Here is a 14,073-nt window from a genome sequence, read left to right on the forward strand (position 1 = left end):
CTTGAATCGATCTTCTGCACGACATATCATAGTGAAACTGGCAAAATACAAGGATAAAGAGAAAATTCTGAAAGCAGCTAGGGATAAACGTGCTCTAACTTATAAAGGGAGACCTATAAGACTCGTGACCGATCTCTCTACTGAAACTTGGCAGGCCAGAAAGGAATGGCAGGATATCTTCAATGTGATGAACAGAACAAATAAGCGGCTGAGAATCCTTTATCCAGCAAGTCTGTCATTTAGAATAGAAGGAGAGATAAAGGTCTTCCCAAACAAACAAAAACTGAAGGAATTTGTCACCACTAAACCAGCCCTACAAGAGATTCTAAGGGGGATCCTGTGAGACAAAGTACCAGAGACATCGCTATAAGCATGAAACCTATGGACATCACAATGACTCTAAACCCATATCTTTCTATAATAACACTGAATGTAAATGGACTAAATGCTCCAACCTAAAGACATAGGGTATCAGAATGGATAAAAAAACAAGACCCATCTATTTGCTGTCTACAAGAGACTCATTTTAGACCTGAGGGCACCTTCAGATTGAGAGTGAGGGGATGGAGAACTATTTATCATGCCACTGGAAGTCAAAAGAAAGCTGGAGTAGCCATACTTATATCAGACAAACTAGACTTTAAATTAAAGGCTGTAACAAGAGATGAAGAAGGGCATTATATAATAATCACAGGGTCTATCCATCAGGAAGAGCTAACAATTATAAATGTCTATGCACCAAATACAGGAGCCCCCAAATATATAAAACAATTACTCACAAACATAAGCAACCTTATTGATAAGAATGTGGTAATTGCAGGGGACTTTAACACTCCAGTTACAGAAATGGATAGATCATCTAGACACACAGTCAATAAAGAAACAAGGGCCCTGAATGAGACATTGGATCAGATGGACTTAACAGATATATTTAAACTCTGCATCCCAAAGCAACAGAATATACTTTCTTCTCGAGTGCACATGGAACATTCTCCAAGATAGATCACATACTGGGTCACAAAACAGTCCTTCGTAAGTATACAAGAATTAAAATCATACCATGCATACTTTCAGACCACAATGCTATGAAACTTGAAATCAACCACAGGAAAAAGTCTGGAAAACCTCCAAAAGCATGGAGGTTAAAGAACACCCTACTAAAGAATGAATGGGTCAACCAGGCAATTAGAGAAGAAATTAAAAAATATATGGAAACAAATGAAAATGAAAATACAACAATCCAAACGCTTTGGGATGCAGCGAAGGCAGTCCTGAGAGGAAAATACATTGCAATCCAGGCCTATCTCAAGAAATAAGAAAAATCCCAAATACAAAATCTAACAGCACACCTAAAGGAAACAGAAGCAGAACAGCAAAGACAGCCTAAACCCAGCAGAAGAAGAGAAATAATAAAGATCAGAGCAGAAATAAACAATATAGAATCTAAAAAAACTGTAGAGCAGATCAACGAAACCAAGAGTTGGTTTTTTGAAAAAATAAACAAAATTTACAAACCTCTAGCCAGGTTTCTCAAAAAGAAAAGGGAGATGACCCAAACAGATAAAATCATGAATGAAAATGGAATTATTACAACCAATCCCTCAGAGATACAAGCAATTATCAGGGAATAGTATGAAATTATAGCCAACAAACTGGACAGCCTGGAAGAAATGGACAAATTTCTAAACACCCACATGCTTCCAAAACTCAATCAGGAGGAAATAGAAAGCTCGAACAGACCCATAACCAGCGAAGAAATTGAATCAGTCATCAAAAATCTCCCAACAAATAAGAGTCCAGGACCAGATGGCTTCCCAGGGGAGTTCTACCAGACGTTTAAAGCAGAGATAATACCTATCCTTCTCAAGCTATTCCAAAAAATAGAAAGGGAATGAAAACTTCCAGACTCATTCTATGAAGCCAGTATTACTTTGATTCCTAAACCAGACAGAGACCCAGTAAAAAAAAGAGAACTACAGGCCAATATCCCTGATGAATATGGATGCAAAAATTCTCAATAAGATACTAGCAAATCGACTTCAATGGCATATAAAAAGAATTATTCACCATGATCAAGTGGGATTCATTCCTGGGATGCAGGGCTGGTTCAACATTCGCAAATCAATCAATGTGATACATCACATTAACAACAAAAAAGAGAAGAACAATATGATCCTGTCAATTGATGCAGAAAAGGCATTTGACACAATTCAGCAACCTTTCTTAATAAAAACCCTTGAGAAAGTTGGGATAGAAGGAACATATTTAAAGATCATAAAAGCCATTTATGAAAAGCCCACAGCTAACATCATCCTCAACGGGGAAAAACTGAGAGCTTTTTCCCTGAGATCAGGAACATGACAGGGATGCCCACTCTCACCGCTGTTGTTTAACATAGTGTTGGAAGTTCTAGCATCAGCAGTCAGACAACAAAAGGAAATCAAAGGCATCAAAATTGGCAAAGATGAAGTTAAGCTTTCACTTTTTGCAGATGACATGATATTATACATGGAAAATCCGATAGACTCCACCAAAAGTCGGCTAGAACTGATACATGAATTTAGCGAAGTCGCAGGATACAAAGTCAATGTATAAAAATCAGTTGCATTCTTATACACTAATAATGAAGCAACAGAAAGACAAATAAAGAAACTGATCCCATTCACAATTGCACCAAGAAGCATAAAATACCTAGGAATAAACGTAACCAAAGATGTAAAAGATCTGTATGCTGAAAACTATAGAAAGTTTATGAAGGACATTAAAAAAGATATAAAGAAATGGAAAAACATTCCGTGCTCATGGATTGGAAGAATAAACATTGTCAAATGTCAATACTACCCAAAGCTATCTACACATTCAATGCAATCCCAATCAAAATTGCACCAGCATTCTTCTCGAAACTAGAACAAGCAATCCTAAAATTCATATGGAACCACAAGAGGCCCCGAATAGCCAAAGTAATTTTGAAGAAGAAGACCAAAGCGGGAGGCATCACAATCCCAGACTTTAGCCTCTACTACAAAGCTGTCATCATCAAGACAGCATGGTATTGGCACAAAAACAGACACATAGACCAATGGAATAGAATAGAAACCCCAGAACTAGACCCACAAACGTATGGCCAACTCATCTTTGACAAAGAAGGAAAGAACATCCAATGGAAAAAAGACAATCTCTTTAACAAATGGTGCTGGGAGAACTGGACAGCAACATGCAGAAGATTGAAACTAGACCACTTTCTCACACCATTCACAAAAATAAACTCAAAATGGATAAAGGATCTGAATGTGAGACAGGAAACCATCAAAACCCTAGAGGAGAAAGCAGGAAAAGACCTCTCTGACTTCAGCCGTAGCAATTTCTTACTTGACACATCCCCAAAGGCAAGGGAATTGAAAGCAAAAATGAACTACTGGGACCTTATGAAGATAAAAAGCTTCTGCACAGCAAAGGAAACAACCAACAAAACTAAAAGGCAACCAACAGAATGGGAAAAGATATTTGCAAATGACATATTGGACAAAGGGCTAGTATCCATAATCTATAAAGAGCTCACCAAACTTCACACCCAAAAAACAAATAACCCAGTGAAGAAATGGGCAGAAAACATGAATAGACACTTCTCTAAAGAAGACATCCGGATGGCCAACAGGCACATGAAAAGATGTTCAGCGTCGCTCCTTATCAGGGAAATACAAATCAAAACCACACTCAGGTATCACCTCACGCCAGTCAGAGTGGCCAAAATGAACAAATCAGGAGACTATAGATGCTGGAGAGGATGTGGAGAAACGGGAACCCTCTTGCACTGTTGGTGGGAATGCAAATTGGTGCAGCCTGTCTGGAAAACAGTGTGGAGGTTCCTCAAAAATTTAAAAATAGAACTACCCTATGACCCTGCAATAGCACTGCTAGGAATTTACTCAAGGGATACAGGAGTACTGATGCATAGGGGCACTTGTACCCCAATGTTTATAGCAGCACTCTTAACGATAGCCAAACTTTGCAAAGAGCCTAAATGTCCATCAACTGATGAATGGATAAAGAAATTGTGGTTTATATACACAATGGAATACTACGTGGCAATGAGAAAGAATGAAATATGGCCCTTTGTAGCAACGTGGATGGAACTGGAGAGTGTTATGCTAAGTGAAATAAGCGATACAGAGAAAGACAGATACCATATGTTTTCACTCTTAGGTGGTTGCTGAGAAACTTAACAGAAACCCATGGGGGAGGGGAAGGAAAAAAAAAAAAGAGGTTAGAGTGGGAGAGAGCCAAAGCATAAGAGACTTTTAAAAACTGAGAACAAACTGAGGGTTTGGGTGATGGGAGGGAGGGGAGGGTGGGTGATGGGTATTGAGGAGGGTACCTTTTGGGATGAGCACTGGGTGTTGTATGGAAACCAATTTGACAATAAACTTCATATATTGAAAAAAAAAAGAATAAAGCAAACAGAATCACATCAAATTTAAAACTATTTTCTACAAGAGAAACCTGTTATTGTTTCTTCCTGCCCCATCCTTACTGCTTTCTGTATGTAGAGAACTATCTGAAAGATTAAGCGTTAGCTTAATGATTATAGAAACAATCTTACATTTATAATTTTTAAACTTCTACAGTTTCTTTCCTGGGGTCTTTTCTGTTCCTTTCTTGTTTTGTTTCTAAGGAAATCTGAGCACTCAATGCCAACCACAGCTTTTTAATAGTTTACTTTCTTATCTTGTCAGCTACAGGATAACTGTCTTACATCCTACTGTAGGAAAGCCCTGTTAAAACACTACCACAATGGGGCGCCTGGGTGGCTAGGTTGATTGAGTGTCTGACTTCAGCTCAGGTCATGGTCTCATGGTTTGTGGGTTCAGGCCCTGAGTCTGGATCTGTGCTGACAGCTTGGAGCCTGGAGCCTGCTTTGGATTCTGTGACTCCCATTCTTTCTGCCCCTCCCCACTCATGCTCTGTATCTCTCTCCTTCAGATATAAATAAACATTAAAAAAATTAAAAAAAAAACACCACCACCAAACACTACCACAATAGTCCATGCGACACAGGAGAGAGCTCCATCTTAACCCCTATCCAGTGTGGTTTGCTGCAGAAAGAACTAAAAGTGCCTTACTTGAGCCTTTTTTTTCATTGTACTATCTTGTTTTACTGTATTAAAAATTACATAATTTTATTAGGAAGAGACTTTATTAAGGGTTTTGTTAGGTGGTTAGTTGAATGTCCAACTTTCCTGGCAGTAATAAATTTTCCAAACAATGTATCTGAAATGTATCTGGTTTCTGCTTAAAATCAGAATGGCAGAGTGGAAAAAAATCTTATTCTGGATTTCAAGAGATCTGGATTCTAAATACAGCTCTGCTATAAATTATGAATTATGTATCTTCTTTGGCAAACTAGTCTACTCTGGGCTTTTGAAAATGAGAGGTTTGGTTTAAATAGTATCCAGATTCCTCGCAGTACCAAATTCTGGTCTTCCCTGTGCTAGTTGGCTGATTGATGTCAGCTAAGGAGATGCCATAGAGGTGATTTGGGTAAAGGCTCCTTTCAAGAAGATGGACTAAGGAAAGGGCTATATATCTGAGGTTGGAGGAGATGACTATCTTTCCCATTAGTTCAATGAGCCTCCCTGCATGCCTAAAAGGACAAACTGAAATTTAGCAATTTCTTTTCTTGCAATTGCTCTATTAACCCAATGAATACTGAAATACATATTTTTTTAAAAATTAGGAAGTAGCATGTAGTTGGAAATTCTTAGACTGGAGCTCCCAAATCTAGATGTAAATCCACAAACTCCCACAATGACGGAAACTATCATTAACTGCTTATGTGATCTTGGGTAAGTCATTAAATCTTCACAAGCTCAGGGATATTGAGCTCCAAGACCTCTTCTAATTCAAAAATTACTGATAGCCAGTAGCAACTGCCGAATTTAAAGATCACAAAAATTGTACAGAGCACTATTAATTTTTTTAAATGTTTTATTATTTTTTTTTAAAGTTTATTTATTTTGAGAGAGAGAGAGTGCGCTGTGCAAGCTGGGAAGCAGCAGAGAGAGGCAGAGAGGAAGAATCCCAAGCAGGCTCCTTGCTCCCAGCAGACAGCCCCAAGTGGGGCTCGATTCTATGAACCATGAGATCATAGCCTGAGCGGAAATCAAGAGTTGGAAGCTTAACCGACTAAGCCACCCACGTGCCCCGTTAAATGCTTCAGAACAAGAATATTTAAAAAGATAGGTGTACATTAATAATATCCACTGTTCTACTTGATTTCTCACACATAAAAGGGATCTATGGAGCTTACTTTTCATGAGAATTAAATGAAATAAATGGGATTTGTATCATTTTCAATTCTTTTTTCTCCTTTGTATACTAGCTAAAATCTTTGTATAGCAATCTGCAATTGTGTTTGAACAGCTAATATAAATTATTTCACTTTTAGAAAAAACACAGCATAAAACCAGCAAAGTATTCAACTAAGTAACTAAGAGTAATTGCTTTTGAATTATAAGCATGAAACATTCTTTTTGAAGAATATTTTTTGTCTAAAGCAAATATAATTTATTACTACTTACAAGTTACTGTATAATAATGGAGTTTTTTTAAGATGGTGTAAGCATTTCCAAAATATACCAACATTTTCAAGGTGTTTTGTTTAACTTGATTATAAAATATACTCTGGGGAAAAATGTATAGATTCTTTGTGAGAACAAATGTTTTTGAAAATTTGTCAATAGCCTTTCGGAATGGAAATGGTCCTGAATCAAACAATTCAAAGCATATTTTATTTTGAAAAAGAAATCTTTTTTGTATTTCTTGTAATAAATATAAAATTCCTAAATCTGGAAGTTAGGTTTCATAACAAGTTAACATTTTTAACAAATAAGTGTCAATAACATTATATACATCATCTTTGTAGATAAACATGTATATTTGGAAACAAGATGCAAACAAGTTTCTTTTACATGTGCCTGGCACACAATCCCTGATAAAAGGCTCATATGCAAACTGAGCTTAGTTTAATACTCATTAATACTCATTAATTTAATGAGTATTTTAATGAGTAAATTACTAATTAATTTAATACTCATTAATACTCATTAATACTCATATGCAAACACTGCTTAGCTTAATACTCATTTTATAGGTAATAAAAAATTACCTATTCAAACAAAATATATCAAACTACTGTAGTGAAATTTAACACATTAAATATATTTCCATTAGTGTTTAATTTCTTACTGTTTAACTCTCAAACCAAGGTTCAAGGGGTTAAAAAAAACACATTTTTCCTCAGACTTCACTAATACACACTTACTATTCATTTACCAAATAATAAGTAAATATTCTTTTGAAACACACACGAGAACATTAGAAATTATGAGTTAATTTTTAATATTTGCATGTTAATAAAATATATTTCACATGTTAAAAAACACATATATGTTAGAACTAGTCATCTATATCGGTATGTATCTCCACTATTTATACTCTGAGACTATCATGGTTTTATCTACTTAATAATTAAGGGTTTCGTTGTTTTTTTTTTTTTTTTTTTTTTTTGTCCATGATGGGCAAGAATTCTTCACATCAATGTCTCTATGAAGGCATGTTCATAAGAAGGTCAGGCGAAGTTTTTATTCATATGCTAGCTGTTGTGTAACATTAAATAATCATGAAGTACAACTTCTGAAAGAGGAGACCTTAAGCTATAGAAAGTGCCTATTGTTTGCTGTCATAACTCTAAAAGTTTACTCATCAGAGTTAAACAGTAAAATCATGCATAAGACACATTTCTAAGTTCTTATTTTCTATCCTTGAAAGTTTTCAGATCAAGATTATATACAAAAATCTCATAAAGGTGGCTAATTTTTAAAAATGCATATATACCTACATGTATATATACACATATATGTATATATACATGTATGTATATATGTGTGTATATATATATATATATATATATATATATATATACCCATAATATCAATTAAGTGTTTGATAATTTCCTTTATTTCAAATTCATCACTAATTTGCAATTCCTGAATTGAAAAAAAAGAAGCAAAGCTTCTTTTATTAGAAGTAAAGTACAACATGTAGAGTATGTTCAGCCCAGGGCTATGCTTAAGCTTAAGTAACAGAACAAACCTTTAGCAAAGCACTTGAAAGGTAATCTATGAATCAAAAATATTCCACTGGAACAATGGCCTTAAACATGAATATGACGATTGATTATGCCACTACTCTTGCTAAACTAGAAGGCACCTTAAAGTGACATTTCAACTATGTCCCAAAGTTTGTCTGGGACAAACTTTGGAAGATAACATAGCTTTAATCTTCAAAAATGTAGAGGATTAGATTGGTAAGTCTAATTTTGTTTTCTCTTCCATTTATTTAAGTTAAAAATAGCCTCTATCCATATGTCTAAAACATAATTTTATTCTACTCAATATATTGAGGTTTGTGTGTGAATCAGGTATTTTGAACCAGAGCTTTGTCTTGCAAATAATAAGAATTTATCATTTATAGGGGCACCTGGGTGGCTCACTGGGTTGAGTGCCTGACTTTGGCTCAGGTCATGATCTCACAGTTCATGGGTTTGAGCCCCATGCCAGGCTTTGTGCTGATAGCACGTAGCCTGCTTCAGATTCTCTGTCTCCCTCCCTCTCTCTCTGCCCCTCCCCAGTCCCTGTTCTCTCTCAAAGATAAATAAATAAACATTTAAAAAAAGGAATTTATCATTTATAAAGTTGTTTTTTATGCCCCTCATACTAACATTGTAATAATTTGATTTATTAATCACTTCACATTTATTACCTAATTCATCTATTTTGGTTAAGCACATTTTACAGATGGGGTAACTTACGTTTGGAGGGATTAAGCCCAGTCGCCGAAGTAAGGATCATGTAGCTACTGATGTAATAGATAATTCAAACCTAGGCTGTCTGTCTTTAGATCTATAAACTTAAATACTATGACTTTTAAAATATGGATTTAAAACTTCACTCTAGAGCAAACAAATTATGATCTTCAGGAGTTGTGTCCCTAAGTTTGTTTCTTGAAGCTGGGGTTTGGGAACTATTGCATTATCACCATGCCACTCTGCCTCCCTAGAGTTTCTGATTTTGATTAACTGCCTCTTATTGCCATGAACCAGTCCTTTAGGGAAGCCTCTTATGAAACAGTGCATGATAGGCGGTGCTGTGGAGGATTAAAAAGAAGAAAATATGGCTCCTGCCTTGAGAAGATTACAATCTTAACAATCTACTACCCCAAATATTGTAGGGCTATAAAGTGCCCAGACTAGGATGCTTACTAGAGATGACTTTGTGGGAGCAATACAGTTCTATTACAGTTTTGGTGGAAAGGAGAACAGAAACCGACAAAGAGACTAACCTGGGTATAAAGGTTTGACAGTGGAAATAAGACTTGTGGAATGGTTTAATAACCCTTCTTTATTTCAAAACACAATTTTAAATATTTCAATTCAATTTTCTCTCAAACACACACAAAATTACTAACCTTCTACATTCATGGCTTCTCTTAGAACCTGAAGTTTCTTTTGTCTCTCTCGGATTCGGTCCAAAGCGCTTGATATTGCTGAGGAAGTGGGCAATTCTCGAGTATGAAACATTGGATCCACTTTCTGAGGGCCAAAGATATCCAAGGCTATGCTTCCATCTGAGTATCTTGCCTCCTTTTTTCTAGGAGTAGTTGAAGTCCTCACTGTTACTGCTTCAGGGAGATATTGTCGGAATCCACCGGTTTCCCCAGAAAAGTCTCTCTCATCTGTGCAAAGCAAGTCCATGGATGAAGCCCAAATCTTCTTCTTGGGAAGCACATCAATACCAGGGATAGTTTTTTTTTCTGGGCCACTAGTTTTGAACTGGTAAGGGGAACAGGTATTTTCAGAATCTTCACGTGCAGAATTATTATCTGATGAAATGTCCTTGAAATAATCTTCCTCATCTTGTGTATCTCTGATGGACAGAAATCCCATAGATTTACTAAGCCCTTTGTTAAGAAAGGTCTGATGAGAGAATGGAGACTTGTGTATGTCTAGTACATCAGAAGTAGCGCTTCTTCCTGGAATGATAAGAATCTATCATGTATGTACAGAATTTTTAGAAAATAACTGGAATGTAATCTTACTATTGACAGTGAAAGTGCTGGTAATTTTCTAAATTTCCTAATGGAGGATCAGAGATGACATGGGATGGTGCCGATAGTGGAAGTGGAAAGAGAAGTTATGTTTGTGTAACTTTTTGTGGTCCAATGTTTCTTACCTAATGAAAACAAGAATGTAGTGAACTTACTTTTTTGAGCAGTATTATTTTATGTTCAAAGGTGAATTATTTGGTTTTTAAAAATAGACTAGACAAAAGTTTCTGATACTATCCAACTTGGCAGAATACTAATTATCCATGAAATGATTTGGCACAATAATAGAAGGTAGAGTATACTCCTTTAACTTCTAAAGGTATAATTCAAACATGTATCACTTCAACATAAAGCCTTGGTCTTTTCTGGTCATTTAAGTAAATATTTTTAAAGAAGAAACAAAGAATTCTTGCTATATTCTGGATGAAAAAAGGACTGTAGCATTTAGAATCCTTAAGTATCAAAATTTTATTATAATTAGATATGTTTTCAGAAACGTTTGAAATCCAGATAATTTGATTGTTTAAATTATGTAAAAGACTTAATTTTTCCATGGCAGACCATCAGGTACTAAAATAGTTTTTGTCTTAAACATAATGCATCAATATTTGTCAACTGGAATAAAGTCTTTTTATTCTTTAGTCTTTGATGTAGTTAAAAACTGGTAAGCCATTCTAATTTTTCTAAGGCACGAGTCTAAAAATGCATTGAGACACAGCAAAAATGTCCAACCAGAAATTAATTTTTGAAATCCATAAAGTGAATAACAAAAAAGTCATATATTTATGGCTCCACTATAGAAAAAGAAATGTAGAAAAATACTTCAGAGTTACTAACCCAGTAGCCCATAAACACTGAAGATTTCCTGTGTGACCTTCTGTGATCCCTCTCTAATAACCTATTTGCTATGTACACAATATAAAATAATGACTAAAACTTTCCTAGTAATACTAAATTGCTTAGTAATTGGTCTGTATAAGTCAATTGCCTCTTCAGGGAGATAGCTATAAGCTTTAATTTCCTGACTTCAAATTTTACCTTAAAAATCTTAGAAAAGTGAATTTATTTCAGAATGGTCCACAAATAACTGCTTACTGGAGAATTAGATTCAAATACTTTGCTTTTCTTGCAACTCATGTTTCCCTGAACATGGATCTTTTTAAATGCAAATAAGTATAACATCAATATTTGGGGCATGTCATATCAAGATCACTGAGAATATACCACACCACATCTAGACATAGATTATCACAGACTCTAGCTTCTAATCTAAGATAATTTAAAACTGATAAACACATGTTTATGTTACAGTATTTTAGAGATAAATCACATTCTTAAACCACATATTGAAACTCATTAATTTAGAATTTTATTAAAAATGTAGAACAGATATTCTTCAAAATTGATAGAATATTAGATAAAAAATAAGAATTGAAAGGACTTAAGGGTCATACAACCACAGACGAACTCAACAATCTGCTTTCTTTTACCACTTAGCTACCAACAAGTAGCCAAACTTAGAGAAAATCAAACAAGTGAGTATTTTGGCAATGTCATAAATTCATAGTCAAACAAGTTGGACACTCAGCACCATGTGTTAATAGTAATTTCACTCACTCTCTACCATGCTTCACTTTTTCTCATTCTTCAATTTTCCCACCTTAATTCCCTCTTCTTTTTTCTGATGATCTTATCTCATATTCCAACCAGAAAATAGAATCTGTCAGAAGAGAGCTTTCTCACTTTTCCATGGCTAATTCTATACATCTACCCATGTCTGCCAATCTTTTCCCTTGTCTCAAAAGATGAAATCTTTTACGAGGTGAAGGCCAATTCCCAATACGTGTTCAATCCCCTCTCCTTTCATGTTATCAGAGATTTTGCTTCTTTGGTTAACTTCCGTCCTCCATGTTAATTAACCCCTCTTTCTATCGAGTGATTACCATTAGTACATAAACATGCTTTAATGTCTCTATAATAAAAAGCAAACTAAACAAAACCTCTACCCTGTTACCACATTTCCCTCTTGCCACTGCTGTCTCCAATTTCTTACTTCTCATTCAGTAGTCTGACTTTAGCTAACTTCCAACTCCTCCACACCTGGGCAACTCTCCGTATGTATCACTAATGACCTCCATATTGCCAAATCCAATGATTTTATATCCATATCCTACCTACCTCTACAGCAACAAGTACCCATCAGCAACAACTGATGGTGATGATAGTCACTTAATAAAGAACAATCCTCTCTTTACAAGAGTGTTTTCTCCTACTTCTTAGACTGCTCATTCTTAGTCTTTGCTTTTTCCTCCTCTATCAGATATTCAAATGTTGGATGTCCTCAGATATCAGTTTTAGAACCCTATCTTTTCACTCTTTTCTTATATAATTTCATCTGCTAACAAGGCTTTAAGTGTTATCTATATAATGATAACTCCCAAATTTAAATTCTTGGCACCAATGTCTTCTGGGAGCTCCATTCTTACATAGTTGGAACTTCTATTACTAAATCTTAGAAGCACTCAACCTGAACATGCTGAAAACCAACTTTTTGCTTCCCATATCCAGAGATATCCATTCAACACCAATCTTTCCAGTTACAGAAAGTGGCATCATTATCCAATTGATTGCTCAAAACAGAAATAAAGGCACCATCCTGAAATCCTTCATCATCCTTACTGCCCATATCAAATCCATCAGAACTACTGGCTATTTAACTTCTCAAAGATAACTTACTCCATGTGATTATTTCGATTTTCACTGGCATCACCCTATTCCCAGTTAACATTACCACTTGACTAGAAAACTGCAATGGCTTCTGGATAGGCCTCCCCCCTTCTTTCTTCATCCAACCAGTCTCTATTCAGCAGTCAGAGTTATCTTCTTAAAGATAAATTCCATGATGCCATTACCTTTTTTAATAAGTCTCAAAGGCATAGTATTATACTCAAAAATAAAATCGAACTCCTTTCAGGTCTGCTGTTTGAATCTTTTCTTAGTCTCATCTCCACTTCTTTTATTCCATCCAGGCCACAGGTTTTCTTGTTAAGCTCTCTTCTATGTTAGGACATTTATACATATTGTTTTCTCTGCCCTGAATGGTCCAGACCTTTCTCATGATTAGTTGTTTCTTATTCTATACTTTTATTTTAAATATGACTTCTCCAGTGAGGCCTACTCTGACCACTATTGAAATAATCACCATATGTGCCATGAGTTTATTCTATCTATAACAGGTAGATTTATCATTCTCTTTTAGGTCATAAGTATTTACTAACAATATATTAATGGGCATGGGATCCTAAAAGCACCACGTCTTCTCACCAGCCATATAAAATTTAAAACTAATTGCTAATAAGGTGGTTCTTGAATAACTACTGCTCTATAAATGCTAGGTTTTTGTCTTTATGCAAAGTAGTAGATATAAAAATATTTCAGTTCCTATTTATTAAAAGTCCAGAAAATTATCATTTTTAAATTCTGTGAGGTAGGACAAAATTATAATGAAAATAATCCATTTAAGAGGCGCCTGGGTGGCTCAGTCAGTTAAGCATCCGACTTCAGCTCAGGTCATGATCTCAAGGTTCATGGGTTTGAGCCCTGCATCAGCTCAGAACCTGGAGCCTGTTTCAGATTCTGTGTCTCCCTCTCTCTCTGCCCTTCCTCTGCTCATACTCTGTCTCTTTCTCTCTCTCAAAAATAAATAAACATTAAAAAAAATTAAAAAAATAAATAAAAGAAAATAATCCATTTAAAAGTTTGCACTACTTTGCTGCTCTCCATCTACAAAATATGCCAAATTTAACCATGGTTCAATTTGCTCTCCATGTCTGAAAATCACATTATGATAGCCAACGTAAAGTCTCATGACTATTACTAATAAAAGATAGTTTTGAACCATAATAATGT

The 14,073-nt window shown here is 35.3% G+C and overlaps 1 protein-coding gene across 7 annotated transcripts in view; it reads right to left on the reverse strand.

The window, feature by feature from the left end:
• The window catches only part of PTPN13 (protein tyrosine phosphatase non-receptor type 13), a 229,190-nt gene that overhangs the window by 99,315 nt on the left and 115,802 nt on the right, over positions 1-14,073 (reverse strand). For 6 of the 7 annotated variants that reach the window (XM_045056128.1, XM_045056127.1, XM_045056125.1 and 3 more), the window contains exon 7: positions 9,526-10,089. The exons of the other annotated variant lie outside the window; for it this stretch is intronic. In XM_045056128.1, coding sequence (XP_044912063.1) covers positions 9,526-10,089 — 564 coding nt within the window. The remainder of the gene's footprint in view (positions 1-9,525; positions 10,090-14,073) is intronic. 7 annotated transcript variants of the gene reach the window in all.

Source organism: Felis catus, chromosome B1, assembly GCF_018350175.1.
Source record: "Felis catus isolate Fca126 chromosome B1, F.catus_Fca126_mat1.0, whole genome shotgun sequence".
NCBI lineage: Eukaryota > Metazoa > Chordata > Mammalia > Carnivora > Felidae > Felis > Felis catus.